The sequence below is a fragment of the Vicugna pacos genome, chromosome 11 (genome assembly GCF_048564905.1).
Source record: "Vicugna pacos chromosome 11, VicPac4, whole genome shotgun sequence".
Classification (NCBI taxonomy): Eukaryota; Metazoa; Chordata; class Mammalia; order Artiodactyla; family Camelidae; genus Vicugna; species Vicugna pacos.
In genome coordinates, this window is record NC_132997.1 from 73,920,001 (window position 1) to 73,934,822 (window position 14,822).

Here is a 14,822-nt window from a genome sequence, read left to right on the forward strand (position 1 = left end):
TGCAAATGCAAACAACTGACTTAGGCATAAAGGGAAAGAAAAATAAATAAACTGCAACAACAAGAAAACCACAGTAAGGGGCCATGGATTCAGTTTACATGGGAAGGGCACACAGATGCAGAGTAGGCTCGCGGCACCATCTCTGGGAGATCTACAGAGATCTGGCCGGGAGGAAATCAATAGAGTCACAAAGATTTGGGCACAGAGCTGGGTGAAGATTTATTACAACATTATCTTTTCTTAATTGGAAGTAACCTATAGGTATTTTTTGTTTCCTTTTTTCAAACATTATGATGAACATATATTACAGTTGATCTCTGAACAACATGGATTTAACTGTGCTGACAAGTCACATGCAGATTTTTTTCAATAAAAATGATCAACTATATGATCTGCAGTTGGTTAAATTCATGAATGTGGAACCGTGGATACCGAGGGCAGTGTAGGACTTGAACATCCTCAGATTTGGTGTCCTGTGTGAGTCCTGGAACCAATCTCCTGGAAATACTGAGGGACGACTTGAAGATTTTTGCCTGCCCAGGTTGGAGCAGGGGGAGTTCACACCCTTAACCCACATGTTGTTCAAGGGTCAACTGTATTTTATTTCAGGAAAAAATGTTCCTTTTCAAATCTGGGGAAAGATTTTAGAATCCTTTTGATGAGCTTAAAGCATTTTTAAATAACCCCAATTATTTTCCTTTTAAACTCCAGTTTTAACGCTCAGATTAGAACATTAATATCAACAAAGGAAGGCTAGATGTGGGGAATTTTTCCCATGTGAACAAAGGCCAAATACATTATGATTGTGGGTACTACCAATACTTCTGAGGCAAAAAGGGCATGAAGAAGGATAGGGGAGGCAAAAAGTAAACGCGTATAAAGAAGCAGACAAGATCCTCAATGTAATACTGATAATACTAGAATTGGCTTCAGTGGTCCCATTCCCCTCAACGCACACAAACATACACACACATGTGTGCACACACAAAATTATGAGAACTTTTGAAATAAAACTCAGTGTTACCCACAAAGTCCCCTCCCACACAGACTAACATAATCTATTTTTATATTCCAGTGAGATTTGCAGCAAAGAATAGAGCTCCAGTAAAAAGAGGAAATAATTTCTGTGCTGTACCTGGGTTTTTCTTACTTCCTTGTTTTAAAATAATCACCTAACAAGTCCAAACAATTTAGAACAATAGTATAGTCTTCTATGGACAGGGTATATATCCCTGTAGACATTTTGGAACTAAACTGAATCAGTTAAAAGGTTCTGGGTAATTTGCCATCTACTTAGAAAACTTAGCATGATATATTAGCAGTGCTGCGGGGCTGGAAGAAACTTTCCAAATCATCTAGTCCAATCCCATGATTTTACAGATGAAGATCTTGGGAAATAAACTGGCTGCTCCAACAAACTGAAGACTCTAATTAAAACATCTCAATTTTAAGGTGGCTGACAACTTTGGAGAGAGGAGATGGGAAATAAAATAAAACCTCCAAAACATTTTTTAGTAAAATAGTAATTATGATCAAGGAGCCTATTAAATGAAGAAGCAGTGAGGGTCATGATTGAAGCATCCCCCCCACCACTCCAAAGTCAGGACCACTTACAGCTGGAAAACTGAGAGGTAGAAAGCTGTCAGAACTAACACATTGAATGTGTGGGTTGGGGACCAAGAAGAGAACTCAGGAGCTCTACCCTGAAGTCGACTGGCCTAAGCACCAAATACTGACCTAATTTTATACCTAAACTGATAGGAGTCCAGGAGTCACCCTCATGTGATGGTGCCTACGTTTCCTGGAAAGTAGAGATTTGAGAAAATGGTCCATGGATAACAGAGGTACATGAACACTGACCTGACAAAGAGTGGTTTAGACCTTAGCTCACTCCTCAGTGGACCCCTGATCAGCAGCATCAGCATCTTCTGGTTGCTTGTTACAAATGCAGAGTCTTGGGTGCCATCCAGACCAATGGCGTCAGAATCTGCATACTGACAAGAACCCCAGGTCCCCCCGCCCATATTAGAGTTTGAGAAGCACTTATTTAGATAACACGGCAGCAAGAGAGGGTGTAATTTACCACCTGTAACCACATCTAATCCAAGTTGCTAGAATAATTATCTGTTACCATTTCTACTCTCTAAAGCTTTTGATCTTTAAGCCCTAAAATTTTTTATTTTAAATGGTCTAAAATTTAGCCTAAATTTTATATGGTCTCAGTGAATATCTTATTAAATAGTAATGTTTTTTCACAAAACATCTTAAAGTTAACAAAAACATATATAAATAATCTGAGCGCTTTACTATTTTCAAGGATTACATAGATTATTAATTGAGGTCTTTTTTCTGCTATTTTCTGCTGGAGTCATAGTAGAAACATGACCAATATTTCGTCATTTGGGAGTTAGAAACCCCAGGTAGACCTGGTGAAGGAGGAAGACTGAATTCAGAATAGAAGTGTGTTCCTAGTGAAAAAAGGGAAACTTCATGTAAGGGACTTTTATGATCAAAAGGCTGTGGAAGGTCACATAGTCCAACCATGGTTCCAAAGCTAAATTCCTTTTACGCCACACATGCAGTCTCTGCTTGCACACTTCCAATGATGTGGAAATCACTGCCTCTAAAGGCCACCCATCCCATCTTTGCAGACTCTAATTGTTAGAAAGATGTCCTGAAATTTGTCTCCTTGTAGCTTTCAATAGCCCTTCAATCAATAACCCCACAGTTATCGTCCCTACCATTAGTTTATCCCCGATATCAATTTTCTATCACATTGCCCACTGGAATTTTTTTTTAACAGAGAAAATCAAAGAAACAAGTTTCATGTAATTATTTCTGGTGGGACTGGGGCAGTTCGTAGTAGTGGGGTACGTGAAAATTTAATTTTTTGCTATTAATTTGAGGTGCTTTAGGAAAACCTCACGTGTACAAGAGGGATATTAAGATGAATTATCACAAGTTATGGAGACTATAACTAAGGACATAATCATACTAGAAATGGAGTGTAGGGGTAACACTGTTCTTAAACACTGTTTCAGCCCTAAGCTTCCTGGGAGTCAAAGAAGGTATGAAATAGGGCAAGAAGGTAGGGCTTCAAAAATGTTTGAGACTCTCTGGCCTAGGGAAGTCATAGGTTTTCAGCTCTGGAAAGTGTCTTAGGTCAAGTCTAATTCCACCTCTTTTGAAGAAGGAAACTGAAACCCAAAGAGGCTACGTCATTTGTCCAATCTTGTGCATCCAGTTAGCAGCAGAGCCAGGCAGTGGAGTGTCACTACCTGTTTTTGCTACAACGCCAGACTTTGAGTCTTGGGTTTGTTAAGAAAGCTTGTTCAGTACAAAAATCAGAGCTATAGCACCACATTACTGGCTGACCAAGGGCAGATGCCAATGGACTCCACAAAAGCAAACCCAAGCTATCCTGGCACACAGAAACCTCAAATCCCCAAATTCACAAGTCTAATACCTGATAAGAAAGTTATACTGGAGTCATAAGCCATCCTTCCTCCTTCTCTCCTTCCTATAATTCCATTTGTCCCTACATATCCATTGATTCTGAACTGCAAAGATTTTCCACTAAGCAGCTTATTTTAATCTCTCATTAAAATAGCCTCTTTCTGATGAAAGGTTATTTGGTCTCAGAACAGAAACACCACTGGGAAACACTTCATTCCTTGTGAAACACTTGTCACTAAAGGCTCACAGCATACTGAGCCAGAGTCATCAGTGAAAAGTTAAATAAGCAGTCAGTTTATCTAGGCGTCTAAACATTGGAGGCATCCAAACAATATTCAAAGAGTCCCTTTCACCATCTATTTTTAAAAATAACACCACTGCAGTATTTTAAAGAACAATCTGTTCTTTAAAACACACAGCATGAGATGCCAGGACAGTGACAATACACCCACAGGCTCTGCATGATTGATGGTGGGTCTCAACGGCCTGCCCAGGTCCACCAACCATCATGGACCAGTGCAGTGGCAGAAGCTCATCCTCAGAAACAACCAGTTGTGTCTCACTTCTCTGTAAGTTTCAGCAGATCACAACTCCCTTAAAGCAGTAAGCTGCAGTCATGCAAGTATGATTATGTGCTTTTTCCATCCTTGTGTCTTTGAAGTAAAGATAAGCAAACTCTGGAAAAATTATTAATCCAGATCCCAGGCATTTCAGGTGAGACATCGTTTATGCTCACACTAGTCAGTTATATCACAAAATGATGTGGGATCCTACTCTGTCAGGTGACCTGGTCATATTTATTGGCTTAGAGCAGCCCATTCCTGGGATAAAAGCATCCAGAAAGCTATATTAGTTTTTTAAGGTCGTTAAGAATCTGTCAATTCTTGATTCAGTTCATTAAATGAGACAGGGGTGGATGAGCCAAATTAATACCCAAGTCACACCAGGGATAATTGAGCATAGATATATCGCCCCATAATTTTCCAGGCTTCTTTGCTGGCATCAAGTATATAAGATCGCAAAGGGAGAAAGAATAGAAGATAAACACATAGCCTGCTCATAGCCCACGGTAAGGCAAAAATAGAAAACAAAAAGAGGAAGAAAAGCAGTGACAGGCATCCATCCCGGAGCACATCTTCCGTTACTGTTAATCAGAGCGTTGGTCACTTCCTGGGGCCACTGAAGTCATTACCAAGGCAGAGAGGATCGGAATTTTCCCACTTTAAAAAGAGAAACAGAGCAAAAGAAAGAAAGTAGGCTGACAGGAAATAGAGAAGGGAGGTATCTCTCGATAAACACATTATCCAAAAGTGACACTTTTTCAACAAAAATCTTAAGGTTATCTGATGATAAAATGGAAGTGGCTTTGCAAGCAGGAAGGCTGGCAGTCATGTTCCTCACACCCCCACCAAACTAAGTCTCAGCCTCCCAGCCCCACAGCCCTCTAGACTGGAGCCTGTGTCCTGTGTCTTCTAAAGTATAGAAAATCCTAGAAAGAGGGGTTTTGTCCTAGCACAGAACCTAAGGGGAAGTGTCATCTTCCTTTTCTATGGTCCAGGAGACCTACCCCATCCTTATTCCATTCCAGGAATAGGCTGCTCTAAGCCAGTAAATATGATGGGGCTCTTAGCATAGTGAGGTCCAGGTTCAGTCTGTAATAGGAATGATTAGTGTTAATGCAACGTCTCACCTGCAATGCCTGGGGCCTGGATTAGTCATTTTTCCAGGGCTGTGTATCTGTACTTCAGGGGAGACCCTTACCTTCAGAAATGGCCTTCTTCACAGCTGCTACGTAAGTCTCAGGTTCATCCTCACAGGTGAGCTCCTGCCAGTGTGCCCAGTCTGGAAAGAAGTCCAGGAACTCCTCGCTGTCCTGTACCCCACAAAGCAGCCGTACTATGCGGTGTGGAGGATGGAAGGCCCTCTGCAGCAGGGGCAGTAGGGCCGGCTGGCAGAAGCACTGCACCAGCTCTGCAGACAGCAGCACCACAATGCAGCGTGTGCTGAGAAAGAAGCTCAGGTCCTCGGCCGAGAAGGAGGTCTTGGGGCCCAGCCTGTAAGTCAGCGTCTTCTGGCTATGGACCTGCCGACTGGACAGGAAAAGGTCCTGGAGGTACTGGCACCATTCCTCAGCATCCAGGCTGTAAACGATGAGGATGTCACATCCTCCAGGCACACCTGAGCAACAAGGAGGCATGAAAGCATGTTAACACACCTACTCCCACTAGGGCTTCCCATGATCTGCACCCAGATGGGGAGCCTGGCACCACAATCCTACACAGTCTGCCTCCAGCACACCTGTCTAACTTCTTTCCCACTTTTGGGTTGTGTTCAAACCATTCTAGACTCCCTGCCTTTGCCCAAACATACCATGCCATTTCAAATCTTTGCATAAGCTATCACTTCTGCTGGCATACTCTCCACCCCACAGCTGATGCAGCACGGGATGATGATGAAGATGATGATGATGACAGCAACTGCAAGCACTTACTGTCTTCCAGATGCTCATTCAAGCTCATTGCCTACTGATTTTATCATCAAAGCAAATTTCTAAGGTAGGTACTACTATTAGTCTGATTTTAAAAATGAGAAAATTGAGGTGTGACAGGTTAAGTAACTTTCCCAAGAACCACAGTGGCACAATCAAATTTCAACTCAGGCAATTTGATCCCAGAACGTAGCTCTTTCCCAAATACAGTGATTACAAGCACGGGTCTGGAATCAGGCAGCCAGAGTTAGTACCTTGGCTCTCAGAAGTATTCACTGTGCAACCTCAGGCAAGCAGCTTACATTTTCTAAACCTCATTTACTCATCTGTAAATAGAAATATATTGACAATATTTATCAGTGTTTCATGAGAATTAAATTAACTATTTCATGTAAAGTGCTAAGCATAGTGCTTGGCATGTAGCAAACCCTAAAATATTGGTAGCTAGTGTCATTATCCTCACACTAATATAAACAATGCACCACAGTTCAGTTAACATGTTGACCTGCACAATACCATTTATAAGCACACATGGTCTGTGACATAGGCTTTCTTCTTCCTCTAATAAAGCACAAATGCCAGAAAAAGAGTCCAAAGCCTCAGAGAAGTGTTAAGTTAAAGATGTCTTTTGGGGATCACCTGGCCCAAACTCCTCATTTACAGATAAAAGAAACACTTCATCTGGGAAGATAAAGGGACTTGCTTAAATTCACACTCAGCGAATGAGTTTCAGAGCCAAGGCTGAAACTCAGGTTGTCCTCTGGTTTCCTATCCAGTCCTCTTGCCAATCCACCTGCTGCCTCCCATTAGGAATTCTGTCAAAAATCTGATAAGCAGTAACTCTTTTTTTTAACATTTTTAAATTGATTTATAATCATTTTACAATGTTATGTCAAATTCCAGTGTAGAGCACAATTTTTCAGTTATACATGAACATATATATATATTCATTGTTACATTTCTTTCTCTGTGAGCTACCATAAGATCTTGTGTATATTTCCCTGTGCTATACAGTATAATCTTGTTTATCTATTCTACAATTTTGAAATCCCAGTTTATCCCTTCCCACCCTCCACCCCCTTGGCAACCACAAGTTTGTATTCTATGTCTATGAGTTTATTTCTGTTTTGTATTTATGCTTTGTTTTTTTGTTTTTGTTTTTTTTTTTTTAGATTCCAAATATGAGCAATCTCATATGGTATTTTTCTTTCTCTTTCTGGCTTACTTCACTTAGAATGACATTCTCCAGGAGCATCCATGTTGCTGCAAATGGCGTTATGTTGTCAGTTTTTGTGGCTGAATGGTATTCCATTGTATAAATATACCACCTCTTCTTTATCCAGTCACCTGTTGATGGACATTTAGGCTGTTTCCATGTGTTGGCTATTGTAAATAGTGCTGTTATGAACATTGGGGTGCAGGTGTCATCCTGAAGTCGGGTTCCTTCTGGATATAAGCCCAGGAGCAGAATTCCTGGGTCATATGGTAAGTCTATTCCTAGTCTTTTGAGGAATCTCCATACTGTTTTCCACAGTGGCTGCACCAAACTGCATTCCCACCAGCAGTGCAGGAGAATTCCCTGAGGTTCTCCACAGCCTCTCCAGCATTTGTCATTTGTGGATTTTTGAATGATGGCCATTCTGACTGGTGTGAGGTGACTGATAAGCAATAACTCTTATCTCCCCATTATCAAAGTTCAAAGAAGCTTGGCTCTTAACATAACTGTTACCACTGTTGTGGGTCCTCTTCTTCCACTAATTCAATAAATTATTCTAAGGGATTTGGAAGGGGTGGGTGCAGAGGAGTATCCACGCATCTACAAATGCAGTAGGGATCCTTCCTCCCACTTAGAGAAGGAAGCTGGGAATTTTGTGAAACAGGAATCATCTAAGTTATGGATTGTCACAACTAAATGCCATCCCTGCACCACACTTAACTGAATGGTTCCTAGCAAAAAAGTCAGAGGCAGGACTAGGGCAAGACCTGAGGCTCTAAGCTCTGAAAATATCATGGAAAGTAAAGGTAAAAACAGTGATAAAATGTAAACCCAACACAGTTCTAAATCCTCCAGGATGATAGTAGCAAACCTTTTAAAATAGTAAAACAAAAATTTGGAGCGTCTCTCTTTTTGGAGTCCCTAATCCAGGAATAATATAAAACCCACTACGCTACCAGTAGGAGCCAGTTTATCAGCCTATGAGTACTTCTGAAGGGGAAGTGTGCAAATTTTAAAAGAAGGCAATCAGGGACTAGAAAAAGTGTCAGCAATTTTGAAGAACCATGAACATTTGTAGCTCTGCAGAGAACTCAATTCCGAGCATAGTCTGTTTCCTCAACTGGGAATAAAACAGTCCTTTTATAGGAATGCTTACTCTGGTCTCAAAGCTTAAGCAGATCAAGGACAAAATTTAAATGTACTAGTGTTGCATTCTTCCATAAAATAAAATCTTTGCTGATTGGATCTGTTTTTTTTTTCTGTGTAGTATACTTCTTTGTAGCTCAATGGAAAAATAATTTCAGGACTACAGAAGGAATAAAATTGGCATAGCTATACATAACTCACACAGAGAAAAGCAGAGTTAAGGTATCAGAATATAGTCACATTCTTTGTGCTTCTCTTTCCTACGTGGCTGGTTTATACTCAGAGGCAAAAGTTCTTCTAAGAGTAAAGGGTTATTGCATATGAATGTACATAAGCATGGTCCATCAGGTTGGCAATGTACAAGACTTTACGTTTCATTACAATATTAAGGACGCAAATTCAGTGATCCTGTGCTCAGGATTTAGTTAAAAGTGCAAAAATAAGACACTGTAGCCACATAGCACGCCCCCTCCCCAACACACAGAGACAAATATACTAGTAAATATCATGTCAACAGTTTGTGCAAATGAATTAGAGGGAGAATAATATCTCAGGAAAGGCTGGCAGTGGTCCCATACATTAGTGATGAAGAAGCCATGGTATGATTTCATAGGGTTGACAAGTGACAGCAAGGTGAAGAAGAGGATTTCCAGGAGCACCCTTAAACGTACTTAAAAAGTACCCTTAGGAAGACAGCTTGGGTCTTGGAGCACTGATTGACTTAGCGGGAAAGCAGCAATGTTACATTGCCTGACCATGTGCCCATAGGAATCTATGCCACTTTTCTGAGGAGACAGTCACCCAAAAGCAAAACATTTTTAAGAAGACAACTTCTGGGGCCACTGAAGGAGAGAGTACCTGATTCACCCTGGATCCTGCCTCAGCACTTCCTGCACCTCTGTTAACAACACAGCACAATACGTGCTGCTCACTAAAGACCTCTAGTCAGCAAGGAAAGTTTAAATGTTAATAATAGGGGAACTGGGTATGCAATATACATAAAAATTCTCTGCACTATCATCCCAGTTTTTCTTTAAATCTAAAGTTTTTACAATAAAAACTTTAAAGTACAATTAAAATAAAAAGTGCTTAAGGGGTTAGCCTCTTTTAAATGGAAAACCCATTTAAAACGTCTCACTCCTGAGGTTCCAGTGTTAAATTCAACCCTTCTTTGAGCAAAAGTATAGGCAGACCTCAGAGAAATTGCAGGTTCAGTTTCAAATCACCACAATAAAGCAAATATTTCAATAAAGCAAGTCACATGACTTCTTGGGTTTCCCTGTGCATATAAAAGTTATATTTACACTATACTGTAGTCTATTATCTATGTGATAGCATTATGTCTAAAAACACTGTACATATCTTAATTAAAAACACTATTGCTAAAAAAAAATGCTAACCACCACCTCAGTCTTCAATCAGTTGGAACCCTTTTGCAATAGTAACATTGCAATAGTTCACTGACCACAGATCACCATAACAAATATAATAATAATGAAAAAGTCTGAAATATTCGAGATACCAAAATGTGACACAAAAACACAAAGTGACAAAATGCTGTCGTAAAAATGGCATCAACAGACTTGCTCAATGCAAGGTTGCCTCAAACCTTCAATTCGTAAAAAACACAGTATTTGCAAAGCGCAATAGAGCCAAATGCAATAAACGAGGTATGCCTGTACTTGAGAAGGAAGTGGTTAGTACTAACCCAGACTAGTTAATATCACAACCTACTTGGTCACCAACTCATGGTGTGACTTCAGACCAAGATACTCTATCTAAGCAAATTTTGCCTCAATATAAGTGAGGACAACAAAATCTATCACCTTTCTGAATTTTGCTCTGCTACTGAAACTGAAAGCTGGGGAAACTGTAAAAAAAAAAAATCCAAAGTGGAAGTTAAAGTCCTTCCACGATGTGCTGGTTAATAAACACAGGACTAAACGCTTTGTCAGGGACTCACTCTTGCCTGTGGGAACACTATTTCTCCAAGGAGAATTTCCTTCCTTTAACCATAAGTCACTTCTTCACATGTGCCAAATCAATCCTCCCATTTTTGTTTGGTTTGCTTATTTAGAGAAATGAAATACATGAATCAACGAGGAGTTCATAAATCCTAGACAGAAATAAGGAAGAGTCTTTGTCCTTGTAGAGCTCAAAGACCAGGTTTGGCTATAGAAGGAGAAAGGAAGAGTTAACAGTAGAGGCAGGGGCTGGCTGGTGGCAACAGGGAGTGATGGTGGTGGTAAGAAACATGGTGACCAAAAGAAAGGCTCCTTTGAAAGATTCAGAGACCACCCGAGAAGAGAACAGAGAAGTGCTTGGGAGCTTCTCAAACTACCCAGTCCAGACTATTTCTTTAGTCTGTAAGTGACTCTGGCACCCCACTCATCTGTCCTGGAGCCCTGAGTTGAATCTGAACACCATATTGAAGAGGGATGTAAGATACAGAAGGTGATCAGGAGAGGGAGAGATCTGGAAACCATTCATGTGAGGCACTTCCAGACTGTAAAGTTTTCAAATTTAGAGACTTGGCAGGAATACTGAGGGACTTCAAGGATCAGATGGAAGTTAAGATGACAAAAAAATGTAAGTTCCCTTCAAGCCCTACTGTACTGTAAGTCCAGGGATGGTAGAAGGATTTAGAGATAAGAGAAGCCTTGGCAAAAGGGAGCAGAAAAAGGTATGAGAGCTTTCTTCAAACACCCGGAGGCTGACACATGGAGGAAAGGATTCTAGTTTTCACTCAACCAGGCTTGGGAACTTGGGAAAGTCATATATGGCTTCTCTCTCCTCTCTCTCATGTATAAATACAAGAGATACCCTCAGGATCCCAGAGAACATTCCAGGATAGGCTGATTGCATCTCATTTTATCTTGCTTCCCAAGTTCTTCCAAAAACAGGGAGCCATGATTCTCCTTGATTTCAACAAGCAAATTTGCCTTTCAAAAAAATAAAAGACTAATGCTTACCCTTTAGTGGAAGGGAATTTAACAAGATCTCACAATTTGGCCATAAGAAGGAAGTACTGATGTGTGCAACAGTCTGGATGAACCTTGAAAACATTGTGCTATGTGAGAGAAGTCAGTCACAAAAGACTACATAGTATGTGATCCCATTTATATAAAAAAGTCCAGAGTAGGGAAACCTATAGAAACAGAAAGTAAAACTCAGGGCTAGGGAGAAGGTGGGAACAAGGTGTTGATGACTAAACGTATGGAGTTTTCTTTGTGAGGTGATGAAAATATTCTAAAATTAACTGTGGTGATGGCTGCACGTATCTGTGAAGACACCAAAAACCATTGACTTGTATATACATTTTAATGGGCAAATTGTATGGTATGTGAAATATACCTCAGTAAAGCTACTTATAAGAAGATGAAGGAGGAGGGGGGGGGAGGCAGAGGCAAAGGAAAACGGAAAAGAAGAGGAAGGCCACATGGAAGATTGGCCCAGATGACTCCAGAGCCTACAGCATTTTGGCAAGAGACACTCTAATCGTTCTTACCACTGTGACCTGCCACCATGGGACCTGGTACTTCCGGACCTCAGGGAACCCCAGGGACCCCAGAGGCCTAACTCCCACTTGCAGCACCTGGAGTGGTGTCTCACCGCAGAGGATGCTGATGGCAAAAAGGTTTGAAGCTCTAACTATTACAGATGTCTGCGGAAGCCACGACACAGCCCGCAAATAGCCCCAGGTTTGGCCACTGGGCTTGAGTCCCCATCTGAACAGGAGCACACCTTTCTTTCCCCTTTGGCCACACCCAGGGGAGCCATGCACACAGGACATCGGACAAGGGTGGTTTTCTCTGCCTCCTCTGTCCAAAGTTTGCTGTTTCCTGGACTTAACAGCCCAGGGCCTGTTCCCAGCAATGGAAAGAGGTGGGAGCTTCACTGCCCTTATCTCCCACTTCTCCCCAATCACCCACCTACTCTGGCCACTCTGACCTGCTCCCTGCTCACATACACCCATATATTTTTCCTCTGTCTAGAGCACTCTTCCCCGACATGCCCTCTTCCCCACGCTCCTTCAGGTCTTTGCTCAAATGTCCCTTTCTCCATGAGGCCTATCCTGGCTGCCTTCTTTAAAATTATAACCCCAACCCCTTTTACCCATGGCATTTACTGTATCATGTACTTTCCTCGTGAAAGGTATTGCCTGCTCCACAAGCTCCATAGAGTCATGGCTTATGTCTGTTTTCTTTCCTGAACATACACCTGACACCTAGAACAGTGCCTGCAATAAACACTGGCCGAATGAATTGAGTCCCTCTAGATAACTCCGCACTGGGTCCCTCTAGATAACTCTGCACTGGCTTTCGAATGGAATATGTGGACTGTGAACTTACTATTACCTTATTCACAGTATAGCTTCCTCTAACTTCCAGAGCCCAGCTAGAGAGCCAGGAGGCTAAGGTTAGCTACATTCCCACTCCCCTTAAATAATGAGCCTGTATCACCAAATTAACAGAACTGTTGGCCTTTTCTTCCAAAGCACCATTAGAAGGCTACACCTCAGGGGGTCTGGGGAGGGCTAGCTCTTCATTCTAGCATCTGCCTGCATTCTCTCCAAGAACAGCACCTTCTCCCAGCCAACTAGATCTTGCTTTTCAAGAGGCTTTTACATCCTGTTTTCACATGTTATCTCTATGAAACATATAAGATCGACTGGGAAAGTACAAGTAAACCTATTTGTAAACATGGTAGCTCTCATCTTCTCGTCTGGTAATTCCCTGTTTACTTATTGCTTGCCTCACAGACTATAAACTCCTTGAGAGCTGAGACTAGGTGTGCCCTGGTCACCACCGAGGTCATATTTAGGTGAACAATCTCCATTAAAATATATAGTTAATTCTCATAGTTGTCTCTATTCTCATCATCATCATCGTGTTTGTCCCGGATCTCGTGAGTGAGTGAGTGACTTGCCAAGTGTATACGCCCATGAACCAGAAGAGAATGCAAAGCTAATTAGAAAAGAATCTTGGCTCTTTAGATGGCACACCCAGTCGCCTCCAGCTCTCACCGATCCCTAAAGTTCTGCAAAGAACATAGAAAAAGTAAAGCTAAAGGAATGGTTTTCCTAGAGTCCCTCAAAAATTCTAGACGAAAAACAAAGCGCAGGAGGGTAGAGGAAGCGGGCTTAGGAAGGTGGCCCACGGGCCCATCCCCAACCTCGGACCGTCTGAGCGCCCCCTATCGGCTAGATGGGGCTCGAAGAGGAGCGATTTACCCGCGGAGACAAGTCGGCTCTCCACCTTCGTTAAACTTGACTCGGTTCACAGAGTTAGTAGAACAGGGAGAACGACCCTCAGAAGCTCCAAGGGCCAGTGCTGGAAGGAGAAAAGGAGACTTCGAAGACGGAGGACAGGGAGGGCCAGGCAGGAGCTAAAGAGAATCGCGCAAAAGGCTGGGAAGGGGAACTTGGGAAAGTTGAGTGAAAAGTTTGCGACAAGGAATAGAGAAAAGAACAGAAAGAACACAGATCCCTCGCCGAGGAAGCACCCGGAATTGAGAGAGGGACAGTGCTCGGCGGGCGAGAGGGCGCGCGGAGGGGAGGCGGAGGAGAGGGACCGGCCCGGGCTTACTCACCTGAGGCTGCCATGCTGCCGGCCGCAGTCCTCCGTGCCCGGCTGGGTGTGCTGGGCCCGGGGCCGGAGCCGCCCGGCCGCGACCCTGGGCGCGGGGCGGGAGGGACGCCGGCTCCGCGCTGCACCAGCCGCCGCTCTGGCGCTTCCTCTCGACGGGCAGCGAGGACTCGCCTCGAGGGCGTGTCCACAGGGCCCGCCCCGCCGGCGGGGTTCGGCCCGTGGCACCTGCAGCGAGGCCGTTGGGGAGGGGAAGTGAGAACCCCCGGACCGGCCGCCGGTCAGCTCCCCGCGTGGCCCCGCGACCCCAACCCTCTACATCGCTCACTCGGTGTAGGAAAGAGGCAGGGGGCTTCGCGCCGCCTGCGCCACACTCTCCGTGAAACCAACAGGATGGGCCACCGAAAGACAGCCCGAGGTGGAGGGGGTGTTGAGAGGGGAAGGATGAGCTGTCCGGCCTCTGTGACCTGGGGCGGAGGCTGAATAGGAGTGCAGCTGGCCAAGCCATTTCCCCATTCCCTTGGGCTTTCTCCCTGAGCTGCTGCCCCGGCAGGAAGGGGAGTGGGCAGAAGGGGAAGAGGCACCTTCCCTGGCACCTGGCCCTGGGTGCTTGACGTTGCCCTTGATTACCCTCCAGTGATCTTCTTGTAATTCCTTGGACCCGGTCTTCTGACGGCACATGAAAGTTAATGATATTCTCATATGATAAGTGCATGCTATAGTTATCATTGCCTTTTATGCCTTTGCAGTAGCACCTAGCACTGTCTTCAAAGTTAGTGCTGAAGAAACAAGCCAAATACCTTGTTCAGACTCCCACAGAGGGTAAATGCTACTGGAGGTTCTACACCAGGCCTGAGTCCAGAGCTAGAGTTTTCGCTTAACCCTCGCAGTCATCTGCCAGCTTCTTGTCCTCCTCCCTTTACAGGCT

At 43.3% G+C, this 14,822-nt stretch overlaps 1 protein-coding gene across 1 annotated transcript in view; it reads right to left on the reverse strand.

Moving 5' to 3' along the window:
• Positions 1-14,030, reverse strand: part of PIK3AP1 (phosphoinositide-3-kinase adaptor protein 1) — a 104,390-nt gene extending 90,360 nt beyond the window's left edge. Inside the window, exons 1-2 of the mRNA XM_072971701.1 lie at positions 13,899-14,030; positions 5,218-5,634 (exon numbers count right to left, since the gene is read on the reverse strand). Coding sequence (XP_072827802.1) covers positions 5,218-5,634; positions 13,899-13,911 — 430 coding nt within the window. The 5' untranslated portion in view covers positions 13,912-14,030. The remainder of the gene's footprint in view (positions 1-5,217; positions 5,635-13,898) is intronic.
• Positions 14,031-14,822: the final 792 nt, after the last annotated feature.